General features: G+C 41.3%; 1 protein-coding gene across 8 annotated transcripts in view; it reads right to left on the bottom strand.

Moving 5' to 3' along the window:
* TRPM6 (transient receptor potential cation channel subfamily M member 6) overlaps positions 1 to 15,731 on the bottom strand; it is a 98,335-nt gene that overhangs the window by 64,708 nt on the left and 17,896 nt on the right. For 6 of the 8 annotated variants that reach the window (XR_010352281.1, XR_010352282.1, XM_064403211.1 and 3 more), the window contains exons 3-6: positions 11,241 to 11,320; positions 10,398 to 10,436; positions 940 to 1,120; positions 361 to 574 (exon numbers count right to left, since the gene is read on the bottom strand). Coding sequence is in view for 6 of the 8 variants with exons in the window: in XM_064403211.1 (XP_064259281.1) it covers positions 361 to 574; positions 940 to 1,120; positions 10,398 to 10,436; positions 11,241 to 11,320 (514 nt within the window). In the remaining 2 variants the exon portion in view is untranslated. Of the gene's footprint in view, positions 1 to 360; positions 575 to 939; positions 1,121 to 1,333; positions 1,414 to 10,397; positions 10,437 to 11,240; positions 11,321 to 11,695; positions 11,835 to 15,731 lie in introns of those variants that run through there. The other 2 variants (XM_064403215.1, XM_064403216.1) reach the window with 2 other exon arrangements.

Genomic DNA, 15,731 nt, shown 5'->3' with positions numbered 1-15,731 from the left:
ATAAAACACAAGTTAAATTGAGCTTTGAAAATTGTTTAAAAAATACTAATCATAGTACACAGAACCCAAATATTTAAATGAAGCAGATAAATTTATTGCAAATAAGTTATAGCTATTGTTATTGCATGTACAGTACTTTGCTCTTTAATTAAAATATGCAGAATGCATGTCAGCAGAAAACCAACATGATCCCACTCTTTGAATTATGCACAGCTCCTTGTATAAAAACTGCTTCATTTTGTATTGACATATCACCAATTTTCAGATTATTTCACTTTATTTTGACCTAAATGTACATGCCGTTATGCAGGGGGAAAACACCAAAAGGAAAAGTGAGACAAAGAAAAATAATTACACTACCGCTGTTAATGCCTTCTGTAATGATCCATGCTCCTGTAGACTCAGCTGCCTTCACCAGCCCTTTGCTGAAAACCTTTTTGACCTTTGAGGGAAGCTTGAAATTTTGAATGCCTCCATGAACCGAGATCACTAGCTTTGGCAATTCCATCTGCCATTCTTTAACCATCAGGTGCAGCAGCTGATCCAAACTGCTGTCATAAGAAAGTCTAATATACTGGAAAGGAAAATAGTGGGTAAAATAAACATCTTTTAAATACTACAGGAGAAGAAGCTGGAACACATTACAGAGTTCTAAGCATTAATGTCCTGCAGATTTGTGAAGGATTAGAGCTGTCATACTACCCTAACATGATAGCACAAAAATGCATGTAAACAATACTGACAGTGTATCCCTAACCACAGTGAAGTTTAACATAAAAATATACACACATTTTAAAATGGTTTACTCATAGATTCCCCTGCCCTCTTAAGACAATCAATCCAATATGCACCCAGTCAAATTTTTGCCTTTGTTTGCCTTTCTTTTCTAATGCTGAAATTGCAAAAACAAGTCAGACATATAAACACAGCACCTATTACCTTGGCATGGTACGTGTGGTCGCCATCTTGAAAATTGATTGTACCAAATGCATCTGTTGGACTCATCTTTGTGTGGTTTTGCACTGACCATTCTCCACCATCGCTCTGTAAGCCAGCCTGACAAACAGGCCAGCTGCATTCTATTCCTGGGTGCTCTCCAATCAGCCGTCCACAGCAGCACCTCACATTAAAAATACAGAAATTATTTTATATCGAACTGACTTGCATACAACTTTAGGATCTATGCATAAATAACTTCCTGCAAAGAAAAATACTGCAGTTGTCTCACATGGAATGCAGTAAAAATAAGCTGTGTTGGAAAAAATTGCAACAATAGCAAAGTGACATTGAATTATATCATTAAGTTTAGTTGGGTATAGAATTTGTTCTCTACCTGAGGAACACTTGGGGGGGGTTGGGGGGTTGAACTAGGCAGTCTTCAAAAGTCCCTTCCAGTCCAAACCGTGCTGTGATTCTGTGTGGTTCTGTAACTGTTTGAGAGCCCCATACAGAAATTCTGACCTGAGCAATGCAGGTTCTGACCTGTTGCAATTCAGAGGAACGTTGTAAGATACTGAGGTTTACTATAAGTATTACCACGGGTTATTCCAAGTACTAAAGAAAGATCTAGGAGTTATCCTCAACAATCAGGAGGAGAATTTCAGGGTGATCTTTATGTTAACCCTTGGAAGCCAGCAAAGTGTGTATATAAAATACATCGATTGAAGAGAGATTGAGAGAGATTGTCACGGTTTGGGTATGGTACTCTTCAGTTTAATGCTCCCACTGAGACTCTCCAAACCACACACCGCTCCCTCACTCACCCCTTTCCTTTCCCTTCTCCCTGCAGTGCACTGGAGAGAAGAAATGGAGACACAGAAGGTAAAGACTGCAGAATGAGATAAGAACAACTTACTGCAAACATCAATGAGACAAGAGATCAAACAGTAACAGCAACAATACTAATAACAAACAGCACAAGAAATTAGTATTTCACACAAAAACCCCTCAACAATAGACAACACCTAACCACTCCCTCTGTCACTCCATGCCAGCCTTTCAGCACATGGTATGACTATTGGGAATAGCCCTATCAGGGCTTAGTGATAACTGTGGGTCCTTTCCATCTCAGCATATTCTGTGATACTCCCTGGAAGAGAGAATCCCTCACTCCTAGCAGTGACATGAGGTGGTGGAGAATAACCCCTAAACCCTAGCCATATCCCCCCGCTGCCTCCTACAGAAAATAACTCTGTCCTGGCAGGAATGAGGACATTTTTCACTCCTTATTCTACACCATCTATCTCATGACCAAATCATACTTCCAATTATATACATATATATATATATATATATATATATATATATATATATACACACACATACATGTGTGTCTATACATATGTATACATATACACATATAGAAACACAAGCTTAGGTATCATAGTCAATGGCCTTCCCTCCAAGATATCTGTAGAGTTCATTGAGTCCATGTGGGTTCTCTGTCCTAGATGTCTTCCAGAGCAGGAGGGCTGGTGTGCTGCCAGGTGGTTGCAAGCTGCATCATGAGCTCATGAGCTGTGTATCTGGAGCAGTCCATACTCACTGTTGCGGTAGTTATGGCACATAGTGCCAGTGTCATTTAGAAACCAACAATACACACACAGTTCAATACTACAGAGTGTTCTCACGAAAAATCAAATCCCCTTCAGGCACACATCCTGTTTCACAGTCCCTCTGTATTATACACAAAGCAGACCCAGGTCATTGAATAAAAACATTCCCGTGGGCGGGTTTGCCTTTGCTTGAGACAGGCTAAAGCAAACTGACTTCCCAAACATATTCCTCATAAGCACCATAGAGACTTTATCCTTTTCTCCCCTTCGACATGAAGGTTTGATTCGGCAAGGCGAGTTCAATTGGCAGAGTCTCTGGTATTAACCAAACACATAACTTTCCTAAATGCAGATCCCAATGTTTGAAGGTCCTACAACCCATTGTTTTGATGTGGTTTTAACAGTCCATTGTTCCATTCAACTTTCCCAGAGCCTGGTGCATGCCAGGGAACTTGATACCAGTCAATACCATGCTCTCTGGACCAGGGGTCTGTGGAATCCATCTGCCAGGCCTCTCCATATTTATATTTTAACCATCATCCCTCATACCACAGGGGCTCTACCCACCTGGCTTGATCACATTGCATGTTTCACAGTTCAGATCACTTGGGAAATAGTGCCCATCGTTAAATCCACCCCTCACTCACAAGCCCAACTGTATTGCTGCATCTCTTCCCAGATGACCTGGAGTGTCACGGGCCCAGTGAGTCAGAAATAACTCACCCTTATGCTGCCAGTCCAGGTCCACCCAAGACACTTTAATCTTGGCAGCCCAATCCACCTGTCCATTGCTGTGATGCTCTTCAGCAGCCCAACTCCTGGGGATGTGTGCATCTACACAACAACGTGCTCTTACAGCAGCTTCTCTGCACAGGCAGCGGTGTCTTTCCAGAGCTCAGCAGCCCACATGGGTTTACCTCTGGACGGCCTATTTATCTTTTTCCATTGGCCCAGCCACCCCTGCAGTGCATTTACTACCATTCATGAATCAATATAGAAGTGCAGCGCTGGCCATTTCTCTCATTCAGCAATATCTAAAATCAGCTGGATGACTTTCTGCTCTGCAACCTGACTTGATCCATCTTGTCCCTCAATAGCTTCTGCAACTTGCCACACAGGACTCCAGTACAGCAGCTTCCCATTTTTGATGTGTCCCTCCAATATAGCAGGAAGCATCAATGAAGAGAGTGTATCGCTTTTCATTTTCTTGTAGCTGACTATGTGGTGGAACCTCCTCAGGATGTGTCACCTCCTCTTTGTCCTCTTCTGAGAAAAATACGAAATTTTTGTCTTTGGGCCAGTTCCCTGATTCCTGGGTAACTGGAGTTTCCTGTTCAAGCTCGCTGTGTCGTCAGCACACTCCACTTACCCTATAAAGCATCAGTGCCATGATATGTGGCAGGGACTTTCCCTTTGGACAACCAGGCAACACTGGCAGTCAGGGTGCCAGGAGAAGCTGTGCTTTGGTGCCAAATGCTTCTGAAGCAGCTCAAACCCCTTCATAAGCTGCCAGGGTCTCTTTCAGTTGGAGTGTGGCAGGCCTCAGTTCCTTTGTATCCCTGTCCTGATTTTTTCCAGGACAGGGTTAGTTCCTTGCACTAGCTGCAATGGGGCTTGGCTAGGGCCCAGATGTTACTCTTCAGCACCTCACATCACTGCTGGAGGCAGAGTTCAGGATGTGTTTCTCTCTTCTGGGGAGAAGGGATTATTTCTGGTTGAATATGTGTAGTGGAGGGAGCTGGTTTCAAGCCAGAGACAGGTTCAGGTGGTGCCAGTCCCAAGAGGGACAGAGCAGTGAGGCTGGCCCTGCTGGGGTCATGAGCTCCACAGTGTGAATTTTTGCATGATCACTCTTTTTTATTTTTATTTACACTTTATTTATTATTTTTATTATTTTACATATTTTTATTGTTGCTGTTACTGTTTGCTTTTTTCTTATCAAATTGCTGTTTCCAGTAAATTGTTCTTATCTCAAACCTTGATCTTTTGCCTTTTGTGTCTCCAATTCTCAGCATCACCCCACTGCAGTGGAAAGGGGAAGGGGAAGATGGAGTGGGAGAGAGAGGTGTGTGGTTTTGGAGAGCCTTGGTGAGGGCACTGAACTGGGGAGTACTGTTCCTCAACCAAGAACATCCCTGACTCCAGCACCCCAGGGGTCATCCTTGAGGCTCCCCAGGTACATTTTGCCAGAGACTCCAGAAAGGACCATTCTCCCCACCTGCAATGTAGAGCAAATTTTCACATCTTGTCCTGTCATGACACCCAAGGGCTGTTGCATGATCAGCCTCCAGTTTGATTTGTTCAAAAGCTTGTTGTTCAAGACCTCGCTTAAAATCATTCTCCTTCCGGGTCACTTGAACAAGAGGACTTTCAATCTGACTGTAATCCTAAACACAGATCATTCAAAAGCCCAGCCACCTATGAAAACCTATGCAGCTACTAATATGTTGACCACGCCCATTGGAATTTGTCGACATTCATCCTGTCATTTTAGTCCTAAATTGAATTTTATTCCTAACTGAATTTCCTGGGCAGGTCTGTTGACCTTACTTTGGTTTATGGCAAAAGCATTCTTCAGGAGAATTTTCCATCCCACTTCCACATGTCATCTCCATGGTCATGCTACAAAAACCACAGGTTACTTCATCATGGGTAACCTCTCTCTTGAAGGGATCCACTTGCTCCCAATAGCAGAGACACAAGTCCATACTGGTGGGGAATGGGACATTTCCTCTTTTGAATCTTTCTGCAGTCTTGGGCATTCTTTCCACAGCCAAGGTTGGTCGGGAAATAAGAAAATCATCTTCATATTGCTGGAATCCTGTAGTTATCTGAAGCACTGTTTGTTCTCCTCCTATCACAGACATCAATGCCAATGAGTGGGTGTATGATGATCATGTGCTCCATACAAACTTCTGCCACGTGGATTGTGCACACCCGACCTCATCTGGATCTACAAAGGACTACACATTATTTGAATCCCTAGAAATTACCTCCAGAACACTCCTTCTCCCAGGAACTGGATACCTTTCTCCATGGTGTCCCACCTGCCTGGGTGCACTACTAGTTCACCCTTGAAAAAGTACTTTTCTCTCACACTTGACAGGAATCACCTCCAAAGGCTGGATTGGACTCAATGATCTTGAAGGTCTCTTCCAACCTTGTGATTCCCCAGTTTGGTGTTCCCACTGAAACCTGTCAAACCAGGCACTGTTCCCCTACTCCTCCTCCTCCTTCCCCCTGTCCTTCCTTCTGCTGGGGCTGGAAAGGAGCCCACAAAAGGTAAAGATCATGGGTTGAGATAAGAACAGTTTGCTGGAAACAGCAGCAAGATAAGGAAATGAACAGCAACTACAAACTGATGACAAGGGGCACAAAAAATTAACAATTCACAGGGAATACCCCTGACAATAGACAAGACAGCATTCCCTTGATCCAGAAGGGACCCCTCCTCCCCAGAAGAGATTCCCTTCCCCCCAAGCCTTGGCAATGACCTGACATGGTAGAGAACAACCTCTGGGTCCTAGCCAGGCCTCTGGTTGGCTTCTGCAAGTAATTGACCCTGTCCTAGTCAGAAACAGTACAGAAAGATACCAGAAACTCAGCTAGCATTAAAGATTTGCATCTGGAATAATAACCCAGATTCCAAATTCAGTCATTACTCTCACACAGGCTTCAACAGGCTTCAGTCTCCTCTACAGGATTAACTTCAGTGTAATTTATAGTGACAGCTGACAGTCCAGGTCTCCTTTAGGCATTTCAGAAGTTAATATACCCTAGGAAATGGAGATAAATTCTTCACCTTTTCTCTTTTAAGAAATCAAACATAATTCAAATAACCCAAATGCAACTGCCTCAGGCTTCAGCTGTACTATTTGTCCCTTCAGGGGCAGGTTAGATGCAAATGTCTGCAAGACTCTGGAGATGTGCATTCTAAAAGTGGAGATGAGTGAGAGCTAACTGGTGACAAAGAAACAGATTTTTCAACCCAATCAACTAACAAACCAACCAAAACCAAACCCAAAATAACCAGAAGGAAACACAGGAGGCAAGCTGCTTTAGTAAGGTCCTTCTTGATACCCAGAAATGAATTTAGGTTGAAATTGAAATTAGGTTGGCACTCCATTTTTCAACCTAGGTAAATTACTCTTGTTTAATTCAATGCTCTGACAAAGCAAACTGGAGAAAGAAGACTCCTACACTCTGGAACACAGTGATCAAGGTGGAGTAGCACTAGCAGGCTGAGATGATGTTTAGCACAGGAGCACTTGTTTCACACACATGTCAGGCTGCACCTCAAGGTGCTGAGGGAGCTGGCTGATGCCCTTATACTGCCAGATTCCAAGGCTGTGAAGATCAGGGTGTCCCCAATAACTGGAGACAGGTAAACGTCATGCATGCCTTCAAAAACAGGCAAAAGCCACCCTGTGGAACAAGGCCAGCCATCTGGCCATAAGTCTGAATTAAAATCAAGGAGTGAGACCTCCTGGAACCCACTTCTGGACACACGAAGGAGGAGACAGTGACAGGAAGCAGAAAGCAAGGATTTACCAAGGGTCAGTAATGCCTCACCCACCTCATCACCTTCCACAACATAATTATGGGTATGAGAGGACAGCACCTGCTTTTGGTCTAGCCAGGCCCACTAGCTGGGCTGTGACATTGCAGTGTGGGAGGGATGCCAGGCTGGCAGGTCAGGACATGGCTGGGTGGTGGGGCAGGGTTCCTGGGGGTACAGGGCCTCTCTTGTTCAGCCTGTCCACCTGGAAAAGGGGATGGAGGGAGTGTGCAGCCCTAGGGGTGGGGCAGCTCTGGGACACAGTCCTGGGTGTCAGTGGGCTGAGCCAGGGTCATCCATGTGCCTGGGCAGCAATGAGGGCCACAGGTACTTGGGATGGTGTGAGCAGGACATGGGCCCAGAGAATGGGAGCAGCAGGTTCCGTCCCCTCTGCTTGCCACCAAGCCCCAGCCTCAGTACCACCTCCTCTGCATTCAGTCCACAATGGAGAAGAGACACCAGCAAACTGGAGAGGCTTTGGGGCAGAGTGACTATTCTGGTGACAGATGGTGGGTCTCAGCCCTTGGTCTCTGAGAAGAGGCTTTTGGACAGGGGATGGTTCTGCTGGGATGAGACATGGCTTCAGGGGTTCCAACAACACACCCAGCACTACTGAAGGGACGGAATGCAGAAGATGTAGATAAGCTCTTCGGTGACACGGCAGAAGGGTGTCAGAAGGGTGTTTCAACAGCACAGCTGAAACACAGAGTCTGAGGCTGAAAATAAGAAGCAGCCTTTTTTTCAGGAAGACAACCCAGCAGTGAATTCAGGACCTGGGGAGGGTGAGCCATCTCCATCCTTGGGGGTTTCACACAACTGAGTGAAGCATCCTTGTCAGATTCCCTGGCAGAACATACTGGAGATCATGTCCCTGACAGTCTGAGTTACTCTGTGATCCTACGGATATATGGATATGCATTGATACAAAGCATCTTTGCAATGACTTTGCCTTTTTTGCCTCAAAAGCTCACCAAGCTACCAGAGAAGGTGGGAACATCATCAGTAACATAAAAGCAGGCTGCTAGAAAAATCACACTTTGAACAAGGGAAAACCCAAAGGGTTGACAATGAAGTAAAAGTAACTGCAGGAGTCAGATAACAATACCCAGGCAGCAATTTAGAAGCTGTGTCTAAAATTTATGCCTTAAAGGTGAGATATATAGACAAGTTGCAAGAACATCTCAGATGCATAAGGATGCAGGAAATGGATGCCTCACTTCTGAATACTCATATAGTGAGTCCATTCTAACTCCTGTCTGGGATATTTTTGTAAGTACTGCACAGAAGAGTGAATAGAGACCCATTTCAGCTCACCATGGAAGCATGGGCAAAGGTGCTGGTAAGTTACTCAAATTTGATTAGCAACTTCTAAATGGAGTAATTCTACTTAGAATTAAAAAATTAGTTGCATAACCCATTCACAAACTGTTTCCATTCACAAACTGCTTGCAAACCTTGGAAGTTCTCTACAAAAGAAATCATTAGGAGATTTTATTTGCCTAAAATATTAGGTCAAATTATTGTAGGCATCAAGTATATCCACATGATTTTTTGACTGTTGTGGAAAACTACAGAACTCAAGAGGCCCAAAACCTGTTTCATTGATGATCTAATAAATACAATATAACCAGTCATAACAATTATAAGGACATTATTTCTCCTCGTTAAGAACAGAAAAATTCTCCTAGAACAAAGCTCTCTGGATACTTTAAGAAGACAAGAACTGTTAATATTTGGAAAATGTACTTGCTAGGTAAGGGCTGACTGAAATGTACATTAGACACCCACACACATTCTGCAAACATAGACCAACAAACTGGAATCCTATTAAACTAAGCAGCATGAAAATGCTCAGCAAAAACTGAGAGAAACAACTACAAGATAAAAGACACACAAAGATATAGGAAGTCTTGACAAAGAAGGTGAAAGAAAAAAACAAATCCGTGAAATGGAGTGCACACTTCCTGTTTCTCTTCCTCCCTTTCCTAGTGTTGTATTCACATTTATGCAGCTAAACTGTGTTTGACTAGGAGGCTGCTTTGGTGAAAGCTCATCTTTTGGTTTTCCACTTCTGTATGTTAATTTTTGTCCTACTGATCCTCCCAGACTCATTAACAATATGGTCACTTTGAGGTGGGGAGAGGGGGAGAACCACAGAACTGCAGTAAAGTCTTGACAGACATGAAATTAAACTACTGTATTTTGAAGGCAAATTTAACTTTAGTTGTGATACACAGATGAGTATCTGCAGGTTAGCAGGAAGCATTAAAACAACCCCTGCATTTCTTCTCTCAGAAAGACCTGCAAAAATCTTTGAATATCTATTCTTCTGCTCTAAAGCAAGATATACATGAGACCATTCTCTTAGAAGGAGCTCACACTTTCTGAACAGAAACACAAATCTGCTGCCTTACAATGCCAGCACCATTCTGCATATCAGCCCTTTACAGTGATCTGATGTCAGGAGTAATTTATTTACTCTTTGTGAAACATGACTCTTGTAAATCTCAGAAGCAAAATGAAATGTAAAGCATAACGAAAAGGCAGATAATTATTATTAAGATATATAAAGATTATAGGACTACTTGACACCAGCTTGCTAGTCACCAGTTTTTGCCTCAGCTATCAGATGCCTTTAACACAAAACAAATAACTGATAATGTATATCATAAATATACAGTACCAAAATGTGTTTGGCAATACCATCTGAATGACAAATATTGGATTGAAAGCAACTATTTAATACAGGTCACAAAGTACAATTTCCCTAGAAAACAACACAATTTTAAAAGCACCAAAGTAATTAATTTTTTGCTGTTTGCCTTCCCAAAAGCAGGGACTCAGAATCCTCACTGCAGAGAAGATGAAAAATCTTCAAAAAACCTATAATAGGGATATTTCTTTTACCCTTTTTCTTCTCCATTTTTTTTTCTTTCTATAATTGCCACTGTTCTCTATTTCTATAGACTTCATATAATCTTGGGTATAGCTGGAATTGACTCTCATTTAAAGACACATTTCTGCCTTTCAATCAATCTGAGGAGATTAAAATAAAATCATGCACACAAGGTATTTGGGTAGAATTTTCTCGTCCAAATAAATCAAAGATTATCACACCATTTATTCTACTTATACTTATGCCAAGCATTCTTCAGCACATCCCTAGAAATGCTGCTCTGATCATAAAACAAGAAAGCTATTTCTCTTGCCATTGCTTCCTTGACTAGGATTGCCTATTACTAGGTCACTATAAAAATAGTCCATATATTTTTATGCAGTCTTACCTGATTAAATTCTGGCACACCTGGCATCCTGCAGGACATCTGTGAATGAAAGGTGAGTAATTAATATATGCTTGTGTAAAATAAGACAGTTTTTACTTTCTTCTTAGAGTATCAATTCAACAGTGAAAAAATTCTTATCAACAACAAAGCAGGCTGTCATCTCTACCACTAACCCCTGGAAAATGTACTGGATAACTTCAGTGATTTGTTTGGCATTTTGCAAATCAGAGCTGTATGTCAGAGATGCATTTCATAGTAGAGCTATCTATCTTACATATGCTACACTATCCATGTGTTCAAAATCATATGATCAAAATTACAAGTTTACATTCTCAGAGTGTGATCCCCAAATTTATCTAGGCCACACCATTCACTAGATACATAATACAGAATGCCAAGTTATGTTTGCTTCCTCAGGTCCCAAAGCACAGGTTGAGGATTTGATCTCTTCCTTATTCTTCTCATACTCTACACCAGTATGATCAGAAATTTCTGTATCAGAAGATTGTGATCAGCAGCAGTTTTCCCTTCTGAGGAAGGGAAAAATGGTGCAGCAGTAACTCCATGTAACTTCGTCTCTTTATTGGACACCACACTTGTTTTTGTCACCACACTGACACACAACAAATCTAAGAAGCATAACAAGGTTAATTGCTATCAATTTATAATTCAAATATACAGTTTCATATAAAACAGACTGGGAATGGGATCCATGAAAACCCATAGACCAGCAATCATTGGCTGAGACACTAAAAAACACTGTCCAAGCCAAACACAATGCCCATAAAATTATTCTGATTCTTTTTAAATGTAACAGAAAAGAAGAGAATTTCCACACTTTACCTGTGTGGTTCTTTTGAGCTGGGAATAATGTGGGCACATTCTCTTTTACTGAAGGCTTCTTCAATCCAAGATTTTGGGGGCTAAAAAGAGATTTCAAATATAAATGCATTCCTGAACTTCAGAACATTATGTCAAAAATTGCACGGTAATGACAATATGGCTGTATACAGATAACTCAGAACTATTCCCATCATTTAATGTCTAAGACTACATGCTGAAGCTACATCTCTGAACAGTCCTAGCCCTTCAACTCCACGCTTTACAGAATTCCCCAAGATCAATATTTCAATTTACTGCCACCATGAGAATTATTTAGATGTTCTGTCAAGCACATGTACAATAGAGGCAAGGATTAATCAAAATTGCTTTAAGTATTGCATTCTTCTTCTGCCAGAAGACTAGCAAACTGCAATCTTACTAAAGCTGTGTCAAAAAAGGCAAGATTTTCATTTTACCTGAAAGGAATGGTTGAGTCCTTCTTTTATTAATCTTCACACAGTCAAGAACAGATGCATTCTGGTTATATTTTGCTGAACTAGGTCTAGAATGAAATGCAAAAGGAGGGACCCAGCACTCAGGGTGGCTGACAGGTGGGTTTTCTCCCCTGCCTCCTGGAGTGCTCTGTCAGTGATGCCTGTTACAGCTCAGCAAACTGAACAGCCACTATGGCACACAGTTTTTTTTTCAAAGAATCTCCCTGGAAATTTTTGAACCTTTCTCTTCAAGTTTATCAGGATCAAATTCCCTGAAAGGAGCACTAACTGCTGGATGCTGAACTTTGAAATGTCTGGGACTTAATTATGTAATTATTCTTAATTTTTATAGGTAAAATCTTCACTTAGTATGTACAATTTACAGCAGAACGTTAACATTAATTTCTTAATCTAAGGCTTTTCTTAGGCTTTTAGACTGATTATAGCATTAGGAAAAGGTGTTTGAAACTTCATGCTTTTTTACAGCCATCCATGACTTCAGGGCTGGGCAAATAAAAACAGAAAGAGAAGACTTCTGAACTGCAGACTTTTCTAGTCCAGCTCTTGATTCCTACTTTTGTAAAAGACTTCTGTAGCATGTACATCTCCTTTCACAAAACTCTGACTAATATTCTGAAGTGGTCATAATTTAATTAAATTTCAACAACAAATAAAAATGTTCCCTGTCACTACTATGAGGTACATACATCTCAGGTACATCCATGTCAATGACATGTATCCTTTTCACCACCAAATCCTAGACAAAAACTCAACTACACACTCCTTCTGACTGGCAAATTTCTGCTCTGGTATACCAAAGACCTGAAGCAACATTTATATTGCAGCTTTCCTCCTGCTTTTTCCTCTAAGGAAGTCCTGAGACCTGTTTTTGGGACTTTTGGCTTGTCTTTTCTCACCAGTCTGAGGATTAGGTTTGCTGCTTATAATTCCCTGCCACAGAAGAGGCTTTGGAGATTTCCAGACTGATTTAGTCAATGGAGTGGCAAGAGTTTGGCTCTGAAATTTAAGGCACATGAGTAGTTTTTAGAATATTGCTTTTAATCACTTTTCCAATATCTTTAATGTCTGAGATCCTTGCATAATATGGTATTAAAGGGACATTGTCAGGTCAAAATGTTCAAAAACTAAATTTTCCAAAAGTAAAGAAAGAGATCAGAGTGTAATATATAAGAAAACATATGCACCACTCATTTCTTTAAAATTCTTTCTGTTGAGCAGTGAGAGTAGACAAAACCTAAAAACCCAGCCTAGCACAGAGGTTCTTCAAAATGCAGGGGTGCTATCAGCAAGGAGAGTGACTGTGCCACCATCCCACTGGGGTGGCTGGGCAGGTGCACAGAGCTTGGTTCACCAGTCTCCAGGGACAGGGCAATGCAGCCCTGTGATGCCCTGCTGTGCTGCTCCCCTCACTGATTTCACCACCACCCATCCAACAAAAATGCATGAATGCTTCAATTTTTGCTTCTGCTTTCTACTGCCTCAGCCCACACACCCCTCCACCACCATCCCTGCAAAGGCTTGCTGAAGCCAAAGCCTGTAGATGCATTGTGACAAATAAACACTGCCAAGCAGGGGGTTAATGTACACTCTCCCTGCTCTGAAATTTGCTTTACTAAACCAAGAGTGGCAGGAAACATTCAGCTCCTTGAAGACCAGACAATAAACACTGTTCCCTGGTCAAGTACCAAACTCAGGAAAACTAGGTTACACTGTCAATACGAAACAACAATCTTTTAGTATCCTTAGCTGTACTTATGCCCACTTTAGGGTGAAAGACACAGATACACATATTTCCTAATGAAACGCCATGGGCTGTGGACGCTGTTCAATTCCCTGCTAAAGAAAATTTGATGGGACACATCTCTGTGCAGAATAACGCCATCCATTATTGAAACATGTTATTTTTGGACAAAACACCAGCAACTGCTTTTAATGACACACCGTAGTTCCAGACAGGTGCAGATAATTAGAGATCACACAATGACTAGCCAGTTTACATAACAGGTTAGTTCATTTAGGCAAAGTACAGTTGTGCTGGAAGCTAGGCAGAACAATCAAGTTGTAAGCAGCTTACTGAAACTGCAACAAATTTGTACTGATAATAGAGAAACATAGTGCCTTAGCCAAAACAGTACCTCAAGAGAGCTGAAAATTTCTGTCAAGCACCATACCTCAGCTCTGCATACACTCTCTGATTAGTGAAACCAGTACACAATGTCACTTCCAAAGAGCTGGGATTTTCTAAAAGCTCTTAACTACTAGTCCCAGTATTTCTATTTCTGCACTGTTGAACAAGTTTGTCAAAATATTAGAGAAAAAAAATTCTAAAAATTGCATCATATACACCATTTTCTTGTCCTCAAAATTATTAGATGAAAGCAAACACTCTTTAAAAAAGCAACAGTTGATCATGTGGCAAATAGAATTGCCTGAATACTCAAGCATACCTGCAAAGAACCTTGCTAACGCTGTTAATAGTCAGAAATACCTGAAAGATCCAAACTGACTTTCAGCACCTGTGAAGGAGGGAGGTACTCTTTTCAGGTGTCTGTGAGAAGTCAGTATGGTGCAGTCTATAGCAAATCTTTATTGAAAAACATCAGAGGAGGGAAAGAACTTCCCCTTATTACAGGTAGTGCAAGAATCCACTGCAAGCAGTGTCCTAAAATATCTTAAACCCTTTCCATATTAACTTCGCATGTAGCATGTCACTTGCAGTAACTAGATACCTGAAATATTGCCAGAGTTCCTGTAAGCTGGTATTCAAGACTATTTCACAAGAGCTTGGGGCTTAAGCGTGCTGGTATATCTTGAACCCTTCCTTACTCCTGAAAACTCTACATGGCTTCATTACCAACTGGTTCTATTACTGCCAGTATTAAAGAGATTTCCAACTTAACAGGCTGTCTCACATAAGCTTTTCAGAGCAGGAACTTTGTGGTTCAGCACCCACTCCATGCATGCTTATGGTGTGAAGTAATGTAACATTTGACTGCTAAACAAAGAACACCACTCTGGGTCCACTGGGGTAGAAAAACATTGCAAAACTCCAGGGTCACGTGTAGTAAAATATGAACTCATGAGAGGTTTTCAATGGCCTCTCAGGTCTCCTAGAGTTTCCTTGTGTTCAGGCTACCCTGTCATAAGAAAACCACCTGGCTCTGTAACACAGACATGCTATGGTTCCTCTCCATCACTACAACACATTGGTGCATCCATTATTAACTGGCAGCTTTTGCTTTTCCAGTCTTTCTTACCTACTTCTTTGCCCCAGTATTCAAGATTCCGGACATGTGTGGAAATACACAACTATAAGCAATAGAATTCATGAGAAAATTTTCATCACTAAAATTCACTAAGATTTGAAATATATTGTGCAAATAATTTCATTTGAATGTTTCCACTGTTCACCTGTCCACCACAGCCAATCATAAAACAAGTATCAGCTAATCTCAAACTGCCTTTGAAGGCAGACTGCAGATTCAGTTGCACTGAGAAGCATTTCTATTTTCCCCTTTTAAAGACAATATGTAATTTCAGGTCACAGCAGAATTTCTGTGATTATTTCCTAGTAACCAATTCAAACTCATCCACTGGAAACATATTCTTAGGTGTTCACAAATACAGTACAAACACTAACAGAAGTCACCCGTGCTTGCAGGATAAATGCAGATCCAAGTCAGAGAAGGATAACAGAATTTCTTATAATGCATCAGTCCTTCTGAAGAGAGATTTTAGGGTTGTTTTGTTTTTTGTTTTTTTTTATCAGAACCAAAGTAGTGTGTTAGCTTTTCAAAAATACATTAATTCAAACTTCATTCCAAAGTGCTGTAGCATTTTCTTTCACAGTTAATCAAATATACTTAAAAGCTAAGTAGGTACGTTTAAGTGATTTTCTGGATTAGGGTCTTGCATCAAAGGCTCATAAAACTGTTTCCACTATTTTGAATCCAAGCTTAGCCAAAAATACAAAAGCCCTTTGACTTTATTGGGCTTT

The sequence above is a fragment of the Passer domesticus genome, chromosome Z (genome assembly GCF_036417665.1).
Source record: "Passer domesticus isolate bPasDom1 chromosome Z, bPasDom1.hap1, whole genome shotgun sequence".
Lineage (NCBI taxonomy): Eukaryota > Metazoa > Chordata > Aves > Passeriformes > Passeridae > Passer > Passer domesticus.
Note: the sequence above shows the minus strand (reverse complement) of the source record. Positions and strands in the feature narration are given on the sequence as shown.